Source organism: Catharus ustulatus, chromosome 16, assembly GCF_009819885.2.
Source record: "Catharus ustulatus isolate bCatUst1 chromosome 16, bCatUst1.pri.v2, whole genome shotgun sequence".
Lineage (NCBI taxonomy): Eukaryota > Metazoa > Chordata > Aves > Passeriformes > Turdidae > Catharus > Catharus ustulatus.
Genome location: NC_046236.1, coordinates 12,389,984 through 12,403,803, shown reverse-complemented (window position 1 = coordinate 12,403,803; position 13,820 = coordinate 12,389,984). Strand labels below are relative to the sequence as shown.

At 41.4% G+C, this 13,820-nt stretch overlaps 1 protein-coding gene across 1 annotated transcript in view; it reads left to right on the top strand.

Annotated features, from left to right (window-relative positions):
• GNA12 (G protein subunit alpha 12) overlaps nucleotides 1-12,747 on the top strand; it is a 40,690-nt gene extending 27,943 nt beyond the window's left edge. Inside the window, exons 3-4 of the mRNA XM_033074111.1 lie at nucleotides 4,817-4,867; nucleotides 5,823-12,747. Coding sequence (XP_032930002.1) covers nucleotides 4,817-4,867; nucleotides 5,823-6,392 — 621 coding nt within the window. The 3' untranslated portion in view covers nucleotides 6,393-12,747. The remainder of the gene's footprint in view (nucleotides 1-4,816; nucleotides 4,868-5,822) is intronic.
• Nucleotides 12,748-13,820: the final 1,073 nt, after the last annotated feature.

The following is a 13,820-nucleotide window of genomic DNA, read 5'->3' as shown; positions in this document are numbered from 1 at the left end:
CAATGGGATGTTTCACTGTCCTTTATACTCTGACCAAGGCTCTCTCTGAATAACTGAGGGTTACAGTGACAGGTTGATAAATTCTGGCCTTCCAGAACCTGTCTACTGAGTTTCTGGGGATATTTTAAAGTAATCTGCATATAATTGCTGTGCATTTATTTTCATGCAATAAATACTGCTCGGGAACTCTGCCCAAAATGAAGCTATCAATGGCAAAGGAAGTGATGCCAGCTTAGTTAAAATATTTCTGTATTGAGATTTCCTATGTGCTTTGAACGTAGCCTGAAGGGACAAGAATGTTGAATTCAATCAATTATTTTCGTGGTGACTTATTTGGAGCTCATGTTAAGATGGCATTCACATAGTACAAACTGTGTAGATCAAAAATTTCTTAATTTCATGGCTTTTACCCCTTGGGAATGCTGTGGTCAAAATAATCTAGCATATAAAAAGAGTTTTAAGAGCACTATTTCAGGAAGCAGGAGTATATGTTTACATTTCAACTTTCCTCCCTTTCTCTTCCACCAGTCAGTTTTTAAACAAATTGTACTATTTTCTCTGGTTTTACCAAACTTTATGCTGCAGATAGGCCAGTTTAAAAGAATAACAATTAAAAAAAAAATCCAATAATGATACTGCAATGTGGGCTCATTTGAGACCTTCTGTTTGTGTTTCTTGATTCCCCAGTTCCCAGATGTGCAGTGACTCATCCTCCTGAACAATGGGAACAGCATCTCTTACTCCTTCTCTTGGTCCCAGTTGGCAGAAGTGTTACTCAGAGGGTCTGGATTGCAGAGGGAGGACAGATCAGCAGTGACAGAATGAGTCACCCCAGCTTTGTGGTCACTCTTGAGAGGGGAACAAGGAGTGGAACAGGAATGGGCACTGCTGTACTCTGGGAATAAAAAAGGATCATCTGAGCTACGTAAAACTCATAACTCAGAGGTCACTGTTCCCTCCCCCACTGTCCTGTAAAACACAGTGTGGGTGCAGGAGACACCACTGAAACATCCTGATTTATTATCAAGGAGGATGAAAATCCATAAAAATAGCCAACTGGTTTGTAACTTTGCAATGTGAAATGTACTACTAGAGCACTAGCTAAAAATAAAATAATTAAGAAATGTCAATGTGTAAATGCTTCACTGGCAGGCTCTGCTGGGTCTGTGACAGAACAGGGCTTCCTATCTCAGTATTGTTCTGGTTGAAATTAAATTATTTTTCATATTTTAAGAGCATTATTTGTGAATATTGTTAGAATATTTTTAAAGGAAATAGTGTACTATAAGGACAGTGCAAGATGTGAGTTTTAAATCTGAAAGGCAGAAGCTCAGCAACCTTCTATGAATGGCATTGATCTGAGGAAGTTTCTGGAGCTGCCACAGTTTTTCTTGCAACATCAACCTGTAAAAGATCTGATCTGGATCTTTTTTGTTTGTTTTTAAAGTGAACACACCACGGTGTGATTATATTTAGGTAGTTACACGTAGTATAAATACACATAGAGGGTATAAATATACATATATTATAAATAACTTCAGCTTTCATTTCTACTTTTGCAAGCAGAGCTTAAAATAGATTGTGATGTTAAAATAATCCTTTTTTGTCCAACAGAACCATTAAAATACCGAAATTGAAGTCATCAATCTGCGTAAAGATATTTTTAGTATCTGATGAATCAATTACAAATATTTGCTGACACTTTTATAGGAAGTCATGGTCATGGACCTGAAATAACTGGCTAAGATCTGGAGGAGGAGAGCACTTGAAGTGCTAAGCCAGCTTTGAATGGAGCTGAATGGCCAGATGGATATTGGAGAAACACTAAATATTTGCACTGAAAAAACCAAACCAGCTTCTTTATGGCCAGTGTCTTGAAGAGAAAAAATAATTCAGCATGAAAGGGGCACTGATCCTTTATTTTGATAATTATTTGCTTTGAATGGGAATTCTCCTTTGATTTAGAAATGCTGTATATTTTTATATACATACATTTATATGCATAAGCATTTGTTTGTATGTGTGTGTAATACTCAAAACATGAGACAGCTTTGCATAAATAATAATTTATTAGTGGAATCCAAAAATCTGTTGAAGTGCAGCTTGATAAAAAACTCAATACATTTAACTTCTAGATCTAATTAATATTGCTGTCTATTTTCTCAGAATAACTAGGAAAAAAGGAGTTTTCAGTTAGCATAATGTTCTAATTAAAAATACTAATGGCAAGCAGTTGTGAAACCTGGAGTTTCCACGTTTTCCACATTCAATATGTTATGTGTTACTCATCAAGTCAGTTAATGTCCAGTGCATGTGTGTGCTGCTGGCTGCAGGAACTGAGTGTGCTTCCCAGAACATCCCAATTTGCTGTAAATGTGACTAAAATGCAGAACAAGGTTATTCCAGAGGCCTTTGGAGCAGGAACTGAGTCCACACTTCCGTAGGACTTGGTACAAGAATCATTAATCAGGGAATCATTAAAACAGGAGGTTTTGAGTGTGTGTGCACTGGGTTTGGGGTTATTACTCTGGAAGGGTTTTGGTGGGTGTTTGTCCTCCCTTCATGTTTGTGTGCTTTAATGTTTTGAGGGTTTTTGAACTTCAAACCCTCTGGAGCTTGTTGAGGATTTGTTGTTTTGGCTGGAAGCAGATATTTTGACTTAGGTCCTGGATGCCTTTGGATTCTGTGGCACAAGAGAATATTCAGATTCCTTCAGATCTGTCAGACCATGCATATGGTGCTCACACCTGTTCCAGCCACCTGACTTGGTTACCCAGCTCTCCCAGAGCTTTGCCATTGCTGCTTAAAATTTCCCTGAACAAATTACCTGGCTTAATTTCAACATTAATAAGAGCTAGGTAAGAATCTAGAGAAGTTGGTTTTCCCTAAATCACTCCAGAAATGAAAATGTATTTTTTCCTTTAATCAGTTCATTTTCTTCCCTCCCTATCAATGTGCAGACTGTCAGAGTGATGGATGTGTGGGGTGGGAATTAGGGGAGGCAGAAGCTGTAAATCAGATGATCCTGCCTGTGTGTCCTGCATTTCACAAGCAAACGGCTGTTCCTGCTCCAGCGTGGGAGGGTGGATGGACAGGCAGAGATTCTTAAAGAAACTGGGTAGAAAATTGGAAAAACCTCTATCAGAGATGGCCCCTTTGCAGTATTTGTGCACATCTGAAGGCACTGTGTGGGATGGAGTACAACAGATAGAGAAGGGGTTTTTTGTAGCTTCAGTGTTCTTTTCTTTCTGGGCTCTCCCATCTCCTGAACATGACTAATGCTGTACAGGAAGCCCTTTTCTCTTATTCATGCAGTCTGTGATATCTCTTCTGATCCACAGAGTGCCAAAAAATACAGGAAATTACTTTCACCTTATGAAAATTCATGATTGTAAGGAAGCTCTTAGAGCAATTGTTCTTTGGAAACTTCCCCTCTCCCCCACCCCACCCCCCCAGAAAAAAAGAAGTGGGTTTTTTTTTTTTTTTTTTATGCTTGCAATCCATTGTAAATCTTTTGTTGATACATGGCAGTCTTTTGCAAATCCGTGTGTTCTCTCTCCTTTATTGAAAAGACACTTCCAGTTTTAAATGTTAGGAAATAATAAGTTCCAGCTCCTTTTGTCTGTGCCTTATGCTGGGAGCATGTACTTGTCCAACACTGAATCCTCTGATCTCCAGGGTGATTCCTCACAATGAACTGTTGTGTTCATCTGTTTAGAGTTGTACTGGGGGCAGTAATTCTGCTCTGTCTCAGGCCTGTGAGGATGTGAGGTTTGAGGATTTGTATTGCAGCTGGAGTCCAGGGTAGTACTTGGAGGAAGTTCCATTCTGAATTAGTGACTTGGTGAGGGCACCTACTGTCATTTGGTCATGAGTGACAGCCCTGCTCTGTGATAAAGAATGGGGTTTTCTGCCTAAAATCACTAAAAGGCAGCAGGATTTTCCACTTTATCATTCTCATGACATGGCTACAACTACAAGACACATCCTGAACAATAAAGAAGACTTACTGAATTACCTCTTCGTGAAGGGAAGTATTTGCAGGAGAGTTTCACTCCAGAGTAGTCTGTATTATGGAAATAATACTGTGACTTCTTTAAAAATCTGTGCAGGGCTTCTTGTCCCCACTCAATGCAAAGGGGCCCTTGATTTGAGTGGGACACACAGGCAAGCTTGTTTGATAAAAGACCAAATCCTCTTACACAAGAGTAAATTTTCACACAAGAATGAATTTTTCCCTGTAAACATTCCTATTTTCTTCTCAATATAACTGCTAAAGGGCTTTGTACAAGATGAGCAAATCTATTATTAAAAGTCTTGAGCTCAGAAGGGAAGCTATCTATAGAAGAGCAAGTCCTTGAAAATGTTCCTTTTTTTGTTTGTTTGTGACAAGTCTAGCTTAAATCATCATAAATTGTAGGGGACTTAAATCTTCCACTTTTCTAAAGATATTCCAGCCAGTCTAGGATATGCTTTTGTTCACTGTTACGAATTTTAAACAAAATACACTGGTTTATTATAAATGTGTTTCATTTTTTTACACCCACTCAGTGTCAGTTAACCACATTTATCTTATAAGGGGAAAAAAGCCAAATTCTCCAAGTCAAAGAACTGACTTTAATATTAAACACTCTCTTTATTGTAGAGATTTACTGGAGAGATCTGAGCATTTGTCCAAATCTCTTCTCAACTTGGATTTTTCCAGACCTGGTGCTATTGCTCTGTTAAACCTCAGTGCATGTTGGGAAGAAGGTTGGTTCTGTTGGATTTGCTGTCCTAGGAACAGGCTCAGTTCTCATGTCTTTCCTTTCCACAGGGTGAATCAGTGAAATACTTCCTGGATAACCTGGATCGGATCGGTCAGCTGGTAAGAAACCTTCTCCTTCTGAACCAGAGAATAAATAAAATAGCCTGAGTGAGCTGTGATTAATGGGGGTTTTGGTTGGTTTATTAAATAATAATGCATTCAATCATTTCAGTGTTCTTTCTCTAGAAATAGTAAACTCCAGCTTTCTGAAGCTTAGCATTTGTTTAATCTTTTTTGACAGACAACAAATGGAAATTGCATTTGTGCACATATTTTATCAGTCTTTCTGTGCAGTCTCTGGATCTCATTCACTTTTCCTGATGATTTGACGCCTGATGCTACTTAAGGTAGCAGAATGAAACCTTAGCAAAATAAAAACCATTCCTAGCACTTGTAGGATTCAAAATCTGTAATGAAAACATCTGGCAGGAGACTTGGAGGAGAAAAAAGGGAGATGATTTTCCTGAACAGTAACAGTGATAAGGTTCTGAAGAACAAATTTCTCCTCAGTGGTAGATTGGGGCACAGCTTGTGGTAGGATCTGTTGCTGGTCATAGAGTGTGAACCTGGAAGAAGAATTTCCACTGAAGCTTTCAAGATGATCCTTGTCAGAGTAAGGAAAAGCTAGATTTAGAAAAAAAAAAAGAAAAACAAAACCTTTCAGTGATTATTTGATCTGCTTTATTGAACACTACCTAAGTGGCAGTAACATTGTAGCTAAGAATTTCATTATGAAAAAATACACTTCAACTTTAAATGAAGAGGATGAAAGTATGAGGAATGAGTTAGTCCTTTATTTTTGTTCTCATATGTCTCAGGATCTTCTGTAGCTGTTTCCCAAAGTGTTGAGCTAAATGGTCAACAGGCCATGTTTTAAAGTTGAGTGTTCATTCTTCATCTGATAATTTCTAAGTTTAAAAGCAGCTCCTGATGATTTTACCCATCCGTTCAGTATTCAGGCATTAGCCAGAATTTTTGAAGGACTTTTTTGACACTTCCCTCATTTCTTTTGCAGAACTATTTCCCCAGCAAACAAGATATTTTGCTGGCCAGAAAAGCCACGAAGGGGATAGTAGAGCACGATTTCATCATTAAAAAAATTCCTTTCAAGATGGTGGATGTAGGAGGACAGAGATCTCAGCGTCAAAAATGGTTCCAGTGCTTTGATGGAATAACTTCCATTTTGTTCATGGTCTCCTCCAGTGAATACGACCAGGTCCTCATGGAAGACAGGCGCACAAACAGACTCGTGGAGTCCATGAATATCTTTGAGACAATAGTCAATAACAAGCTTTTCTTTAACGTTTCCATTATCCTATTCCTCAACAAGATGGATCTTCTCGTGGAGAAGGTAAAGACTGTCAGCATTAAGAAGTATTTCTCGGACTTCAAGGGCGACCCTCACCGTCTGGAGGACGTGCAGCGTTACCTGGTGCAGTGCTTCGACAGGAAGAGGCGGAACCGCAGCAAGCCGCTCTTCCACCACTTCACCACGGCCATCGACACGGAGAACATCCGCTTCGTGTTCCACGCCGTCAAGGACACCATCCTGCAGGAGAACCTCAAGGATATCATGCTGCAGTGAAGGAGAGCAGCCCCTGCTCTGCTGAAATTTCGCTGGAGGGTTCCATCGAAGTTTTTGTCCTTTCTTTACGGCCCTTGCATGCGGCGTAGGACCCATGCGAATTCCTTGGCTCAGGAATGCTGTACACTAGCCAGTCCAAACAGAGGAGCTATAGGCCAGAGGAGTCATGTTGATGTTAGCTACTGAATCATTTGGACTAAAACACTACTGAAACCTGGCCGTGGTAGGTTCTGTACCGAGTTTGGAACGCTGAATGACACAACCACCATCTGCCTTCTTGGAGAACAGAAATCTCTGCCAAACCATGGATGGAAGACATGTTCCAAACGAATATGCTCATTTTTCAGAGACACTAATTGTACAAACTGCCTTTTTTTTTGTAGTTTGGAGGTGCTGAATCGATCAAACTAACCTAAACACGATGAGATTGGCAGCTGTATTGGAGAATGTTAATGGAAGTTCCGTTCTTAACCCTTAGGAGTATAACCAGGTCTTGTGTGTGTGTTCAGCTTTGCCGAGGGTCTAGAATCCACCTCCCAAGGTGGATGCACAGCTCTTGTCTGAAGGTTTTGCATGAGTCTCCTGAGGCAGAAGTCTAAAACTGTGTAAGGATGCTCATGTTGGAGTAAATGGGATGGGGACTTAGGGCCTCGCTGATACGGAGAAGGGTTTATTTTGCACTATGCATGGAGGGTGTTACATCATGGGAAAACTGATTTCCTTGGTGCAGCAGCCTGTGCTGGAGCACCCAGCCATGTATCTGCACAGTGGAGATGTGCTCCATGGCCAGCCAGCACTGTCCTCAAACCCACAGTGGGCAGCATTTGTGAAGGTTCAGTATCTCAAGTGACAGGGCTCATCTGTACTCAAAGTTTGGAAGCTGATTAAACTCTTTAAGTAAAGGTTTTGGTAGCACAGCAGCTGCTTGATTAGTTCCCAACAGCTGACCTTGTAGGAAGACTGAACACCCTGGAGATCCCAGCTTTCCAGCTGCACTGATGTATTTGGACAGCAAGACCTTGCTGTAAAATTAGCCTTTAATCTGTGTATTAATGGGATCTTCAGCCTATAGTGATGCACATGGATCTCGGAGCAGAGTCAGATTTGGAGTTGCCCCTTTGGGCAGTGGTTTGTGTGTAAAATGACAAGAGGCTGGGAATAGTTGGGATGTGAACTCTGAATTTCCTTGTGCTCTCAATCTCTGCCAGGTGCCTTTTCTGTGTACAGACATTGAATCTTTTCTACTGCAGTGGGGTACATGGACAAACCGAAGATTTTGTAGTGCTATCCTTTAGGTGACTCAAACATAGTTTACTGTGCAATTTTTGTCATAGCTTTTATCCAAGAATAAAACCTGAAGGGCTGTTTGTACCCATAAAAAGTCAGCAGATTCCCTGGAGTTCTTATCCCCTTTGAGCCTGTAATGGCATGTCAAAACAAGCAAAGTTTTACTTCAGCTGGTAATCCCATGGGAAATGTGGTCAAAGAAAAGTCCTGTTCCGTTGTCCTTTCATGTTAATTTGGATAAAATCTGGAATCTTTCTTCCCCTCTGAAGCTTGCAGATGTTCATATCAGTATTTTTTGTGTAGTTTCCTGATGTAGCAGCCTCCTGGCTTTCTTTGTGCAGGCTCCAGAGTGGAAAAGCTGTGGCTGTTTCAGTGCCTGTAACAGGCACAGGAGTGAGGTAAGAAGCAACTGAGAAGTTGCAGATGGGAAAATCTAACTTAAATTTCAGCAAACTTAAACAGGAATTAGCTTCCTTGTAACAAGTCTTATTTTGCCAGGACCAACTCTGTCTTTTAAATATTTATTAATTTTTAGCCTTGAAGGGGAAGAATGTTATGTGACTAATATTCAGATGGGGGAAAAAATCTTAAGATTATTACCTTTGAAAAGGAAAATGTTTCACCACAGTGTGATGCAAACCAGTTTACTCATCACATAAGGTTGGTTTCTCTGAGCCCATTTGTTTGGCTGAAGACTAAGGCTGCTTTCAAAGCTTTCAGATATTTTCTGAGTTCTTGGTGGTGGTTTTTGTTTCACACAAGGTGCTGGGAAAGAGGAGGCAGTTGTGGGCTCACCTGACTTCTAGGTTGACTTTAGTTTGCTGTGAGCTTTATTCTTTCACTGAATTTTCCAGATGAGTTAATATTATGCCTGTTTTCTCAAATTAGTTGAACATTCCCTTTCAACTGTATTTTTTCTCAAGAATTACCTCAGTTTGGTGTCTGAATCTACTGTAGTTTTACCTGGGAGGCATAGCATGGAATTTCCTGTTCTTTTTTTCTCTTGACACTCATCCATGGTTTTGTATCCTTAGTCACCTTATGGATTTACCCTCAACAGAGCTAATAATGCAACTTATATTTTAAGTAACTTAAAATCTGCACCTGGAAAATAAAACAGCATGAGAGATCTCACACTGAACTCTCAAGCTGCCTTTTTTTTTTTTTTTTTTTTGTATGATATGGCAGTTTTGCACACTAAGTCAGTTTGAGGGAACCAGTTTGCCCACCTTGGGCCCATTATTGCCTTTCTTGTTTTAATTGATGAAGTGGGCCTGAGTGTGGGGCTACAGCTGCAGGTGAAAATCAGTGGTTTGGCTCTGTACTCTTCTTGCCACAGTTGAGGGGGCTGGGGGGTTTTTTCCAAGGTAGGTTGTAGTATAATAAAACCAGAAAATGATGTTGTGGTAAATCAGTGAATTACTAAAGCAGAGCTTAGGTAGATGAGGTTCTTCACACATCTCAGGACAGGCCTGGTCGGTTGCTTAGTCCTTTTACCAGAAACAAATAGAAAACTTTATTTTAAGTGACATCCTGGAGAACTTTGCAGGTAAACACAGCTGGAGAGAACATCTTTTTTTGTTAGTTTTATAGGTTATTGTTCATTTGGCTGGTCAGGAAATGGGTCACAGGCAGGATGATCATCAGATGGAGACCTTGAACAAGTACTTTTTTTTTTTTAAAAAGAAAAAAGCAGCTTTTTGCTGTCCCTCCTCTGGGGTCAGTGACAGAGTGTTGCAGAGGGGTTGTCTCTCCTGAGGACAAAGAGAGGAAGCTCTTGCAGTCTGTGCTTGGACAGAGGTTTACGTAATCCTGGAGTTTAAGGAGAAAAACTAAATGGGAGTCATTTATCCGACACTACTTGGTGTTTGTTGTCCTCAAAACAAGTGTTAAGGTAATACAGTGTGTCAGCACCATCCTGCAGATTGCAGTGCTGTAAGGCTCTGAAAATCCTTGCATGCATTGACTTGGTGGAGTTAAAAAGGAAGGGTGGTTTTCTGGAAGTGACATATTCAATAAGCACTTGTCACTTTAAAGGAACGAAACACTTCTTAATGTTGAAAATTAGCTAATGGTGGTTATGGAATTGAAATTACTGGCCACTCAGTTTTACAATGCAAAGATGCTTTCAGTTTCATGCAGAGAATGGATCTTATTTAATATGGCAGCATAGATTGACTTACTAACTTGATAATTTTTTTTTTATTGCTGCTGTGTAAAACCTAAAACTAGGCATGTTACAAGAATGAAGCTCCTGAAGATGAGCATTCCCAGACCTTCTGAGGCAGGTAAAGCTGAGCTGCAGCCAAGCAGGCAGAGTAGAGAAAGTAATGGGCAATAAACCATAGGGAAATGAAGTAGGAAGAGCTCATTTGTACCTGGCACTGGAGACAAAAATATAATTCCCCCAGGACAGCTGAAGTGGCATTTGGTGTGAAAAGTGGTGCATTTGGAGTGTGTCCCCCCATCCCCATGGCTCATTCCCTCTGGGAGTTCACCCATCCTGGTTACTGTGATCTGCAGAGAAATGTAGAATTAAAGAGTCAGAAGAACAATGGTACCACTGAAGAATCCAGCAGCTTTCTTTAGTGACAGAGCTGCCTTCCACAGAACAGCATTTTAGAAAACAGGTCCTCTGCTGCCTTTAGATGGCTGTCTTTGTATTAACTATGTTTTAACTTATATTAACTTATGTTTTGGAGTCTTTTCTATGTGTGTACTTCTTTATTTCTGGGGGAAAAATCCTTCTGTGCGTGGATCTAGAGGATTTCTCTAAAGGCCCCTCTGATTTTCAAGCAGTGAGTTTTGACACCTGACTTAGCTTGGCTTCTGTCACCAGATTTTCAGGAGTACCTGCTGCATTGATGGATGATTTGATGTGAGAGACAAACACAATATGCAACACCACCTCCACACAGTGCAGTTTGTATGTAACCCAAACACTGATCTCATGATGAGAACTGTAAGTTTAGCAGCACCCTCTTTTCTGTATTCTCTTTCTAGTATAAAATCACGTGGTGTAGTCAGGGGTTTAATATAGCACTGCCAACTCTTTACCTCATACTCTGTAATTCTGTTACACAAAGTGGTGGGTGGGGTGTTTCAGTAGCAACTATAAAACATCTGTGCCTACTTTTGTAAATGAGCTTTTAACAGTTTTTTAGGGAGCATCCATTATGGATCAGGAAGACTGGCGTGGTCTGGGCCAGACTTGGCCTGAATTATTGCTGACTCCACACAGTTCTAGGTGAGGACTGTCTAGCCTAGTGAGGGATAATTGGTAATGCAAGACCTAGTGCTTTTTAATAATACCTGTTTTGTAATTAGCTGGGGTGATCTCTGCTTTGTGCTGTGACGTGGGCACTGCTTTGTTTTAACACTAATCTTTTCTTACATAGATGGAAATGAGTAAAGCCAGGAGATTTGGAGCTGAAACTGCTAACCAGGTGATGCTGCCTCTTTGCTCATCGTGGTGGTTGGGCAGTTCAGCTCCATCCTTGACATTTTTATCTTTCTAATGGCATTTGGAAAGCGGTGTTGAAGTTTGTCTGTGTGTTGATATGCTTGTGTTCTTACTGGGTGGGGAGTGTGGAGGTTCTAGAGGGTCAGTGCTGGTGGTTCTGTGCCTGGCTTCAGGAGCTGTCCCAGCCCAGCTCTTGGCCTGTGACTGAAGGTCATATCTTCTGTCTGGTGTGAAAATAGTCAGAGGGGGGGAAATGAGCAGCACTGACTTCCAAGGTGGGCATTCTGGTTAAAAAAAAAAAGCCAAAGTATGTTGGAGGGAAGCAGGAGAAGGGAGCTAGTTTCTAAACAGATCCCAAAAGCTGATGGTGCTTGAAGACTGTATTGAAGTGAAATGCCATGTGCACTGACCCAAAAGCTTTGGGTGACTCCAGAGAGCCATTGACTGTGAATTAGGAGCAGCAGGCTGGCAATGCTGGCCCTGCCATTGGAAATCTCACTGTTCATCTGTTCATCACTGGCTGCTAAAACTCAATTTTGATAAAATACAGTATGCAGATCTCTGGTCAGACAGTGCATCTTACTCCTTCCTGACACCTGCTTAAACTTTCTTCAAGATACCAGAGCATGAGAAGGTAAGAGGCTGTTTCCATTCTTTGAATAAAAACTACAACTGATGGAGAGCAACTTATTAAAATAAGTAGGACCCGAGAGAGCATCTTTTGAGGGAAGTGTCAGGTTTTGAGTAGCACAACTTCTCTGCTGTTACTTCCCATCAATCTCTTGTGCAGGTGGTTGGGCACAAAGGCTGAGAGGAGATGGCAGGGAGCAGGGGGATGTGGAGGAGAGAGGATCTGGTGGGAGCTCAAGAGACTTGGGAAGGTGGTTGGGTGGACTTAGGTTTGGAGAGGGGTGTTCAGAGTCCTGATTGCATTGAAGCCATGAACCCTCTGTAGGATAGGGAGTGTTCCTCCAGGTTGTGTTGTCTGGAATGTGGAATGGGCTTGAATTGATGATACAGATTTAAACTATTTCTGGAGACTCCACTGAGCAGCAGTGCTGGTGTTTCTCACTCTAGTGAGGAGTTGTCTTGTTTGTGGAATCAAAATGTGCAGAAGCAAACTGACAAACACCAGGGTGTCTGTGACACGACCACATAGCTTAGGAAGCCAAGTGATGTTACCTTTTATTCTGCAATGTACTTGCTCTCTGGTGCCTATGCATTAACACACATACTATGCAATATCAGTCTTTTTTTTAAACCAGTTCACTACATTGGGCAAGAAAGGCCTGAGTTTAGCCTTAATTTTCTTAACAATTCACAGGAACGTACCTTAAAAACAGTTACAAACTAAAAGAAGGTGGAAAATGCATAAAGTAAAAGCACAGTCCCAGACTGCTCACATAAGTGTCTTTCTAGCACCAAAACAGCATCCGTGATAGAAGCAGCTACTTGCTGTAATAGTTTCAACTTATGAAAACTGTGTACTAGATAAAATTATATTGTGATGTGTAAAAAGTGTATTTTATAGCTTTGGTGACTTAGTTTACTGTTTTGTATATATGAATTTTATAAATCTATTAAAACTTGACTTGTTATACTGTTCTTTATGGGTTTTATCTTTCCATAGAGTTTGAGGTGACTTTTTTCCTTTATTAAATTTTTTTCTGTGAGACAGTTTTTGAACAAACAGTATGGACTCTGTATGGAAGTGCAGCTGTCACACCATGAAACCTCAGTCTGTAACCTTCAGGAGTCTCCCTCTCCTCCAGTCCTGGTTGGAATAATTCTTCTGAGTGTGTCCAGGAGCTCAGGCTGGTGACACATTAACCTGTGTGAAACTTGGAACTCGTTGATCTGTGGCATTCCTGGGGCTGACTGGGGCATTAGCACTGATGGGATGTGGGAGGGGGGAGGCACAGCTGGGGTTTGCTTCTGTGTTTTGAGCTCAGCAAGGGAAGATAATTGGGCCTGTTGAGATGGGAGCACCTGTTGGAGATTCCTCAGTGCTGTGTAGGATCTGATAATAAATATCCATGGGGAGTGTGCCTGCTGCTTTCCCAGGGCCAGGCCCCTGTCTGGGGCACAGCAGAACCTTTGGAGAGACCCCAGTGTCCCTGTCACACAGCATTGCCATCCTGTGCTGCCAGAACTCGGGCTCCAGTCCTTGGGAATGCCATTAACCTTTCCTCACATTCCCTCACTTCAGAAGGTCACATCTGGCAGATTTTTGTGGCAAGTCTTGATTGTTTTTGTGTAAACTATTAGTGCCAAGTCGGTTCCACTGGCAGTGCACAGCTTGAGACACTTCATGGAGCATTTTTGGTCCTTTCTACTAATTGGAAATGCAGCATTTGAGCTGTGTCATGTCTTTGGGAATGGCTGAGTCTTGGTCCCTGGAGTTGCTGGGCATTTTCAGGTGAGATATTTTGCCAGTGTTCAGCATTTCTGCTGAACAGCAAGTTCAGTGTGCTCTAGTAGAAGGTGCCCAGGTGTGATCACCATAACCTGAAAAGCTGTCAGCAGCAGCTCCAGGGGATCTCTGGTGAGCTCTGTGGAGCAAAGTGGCCCTTTTGGGGCCCAGGTGTTTGTGAGGTGTCCCTTTCCTAACTCAGCTGTGCAGATGTTGCTCCATAAGAGCAGAGCTGCAGCAGTTGGTTCTGCAGGTGGGTTTGTCT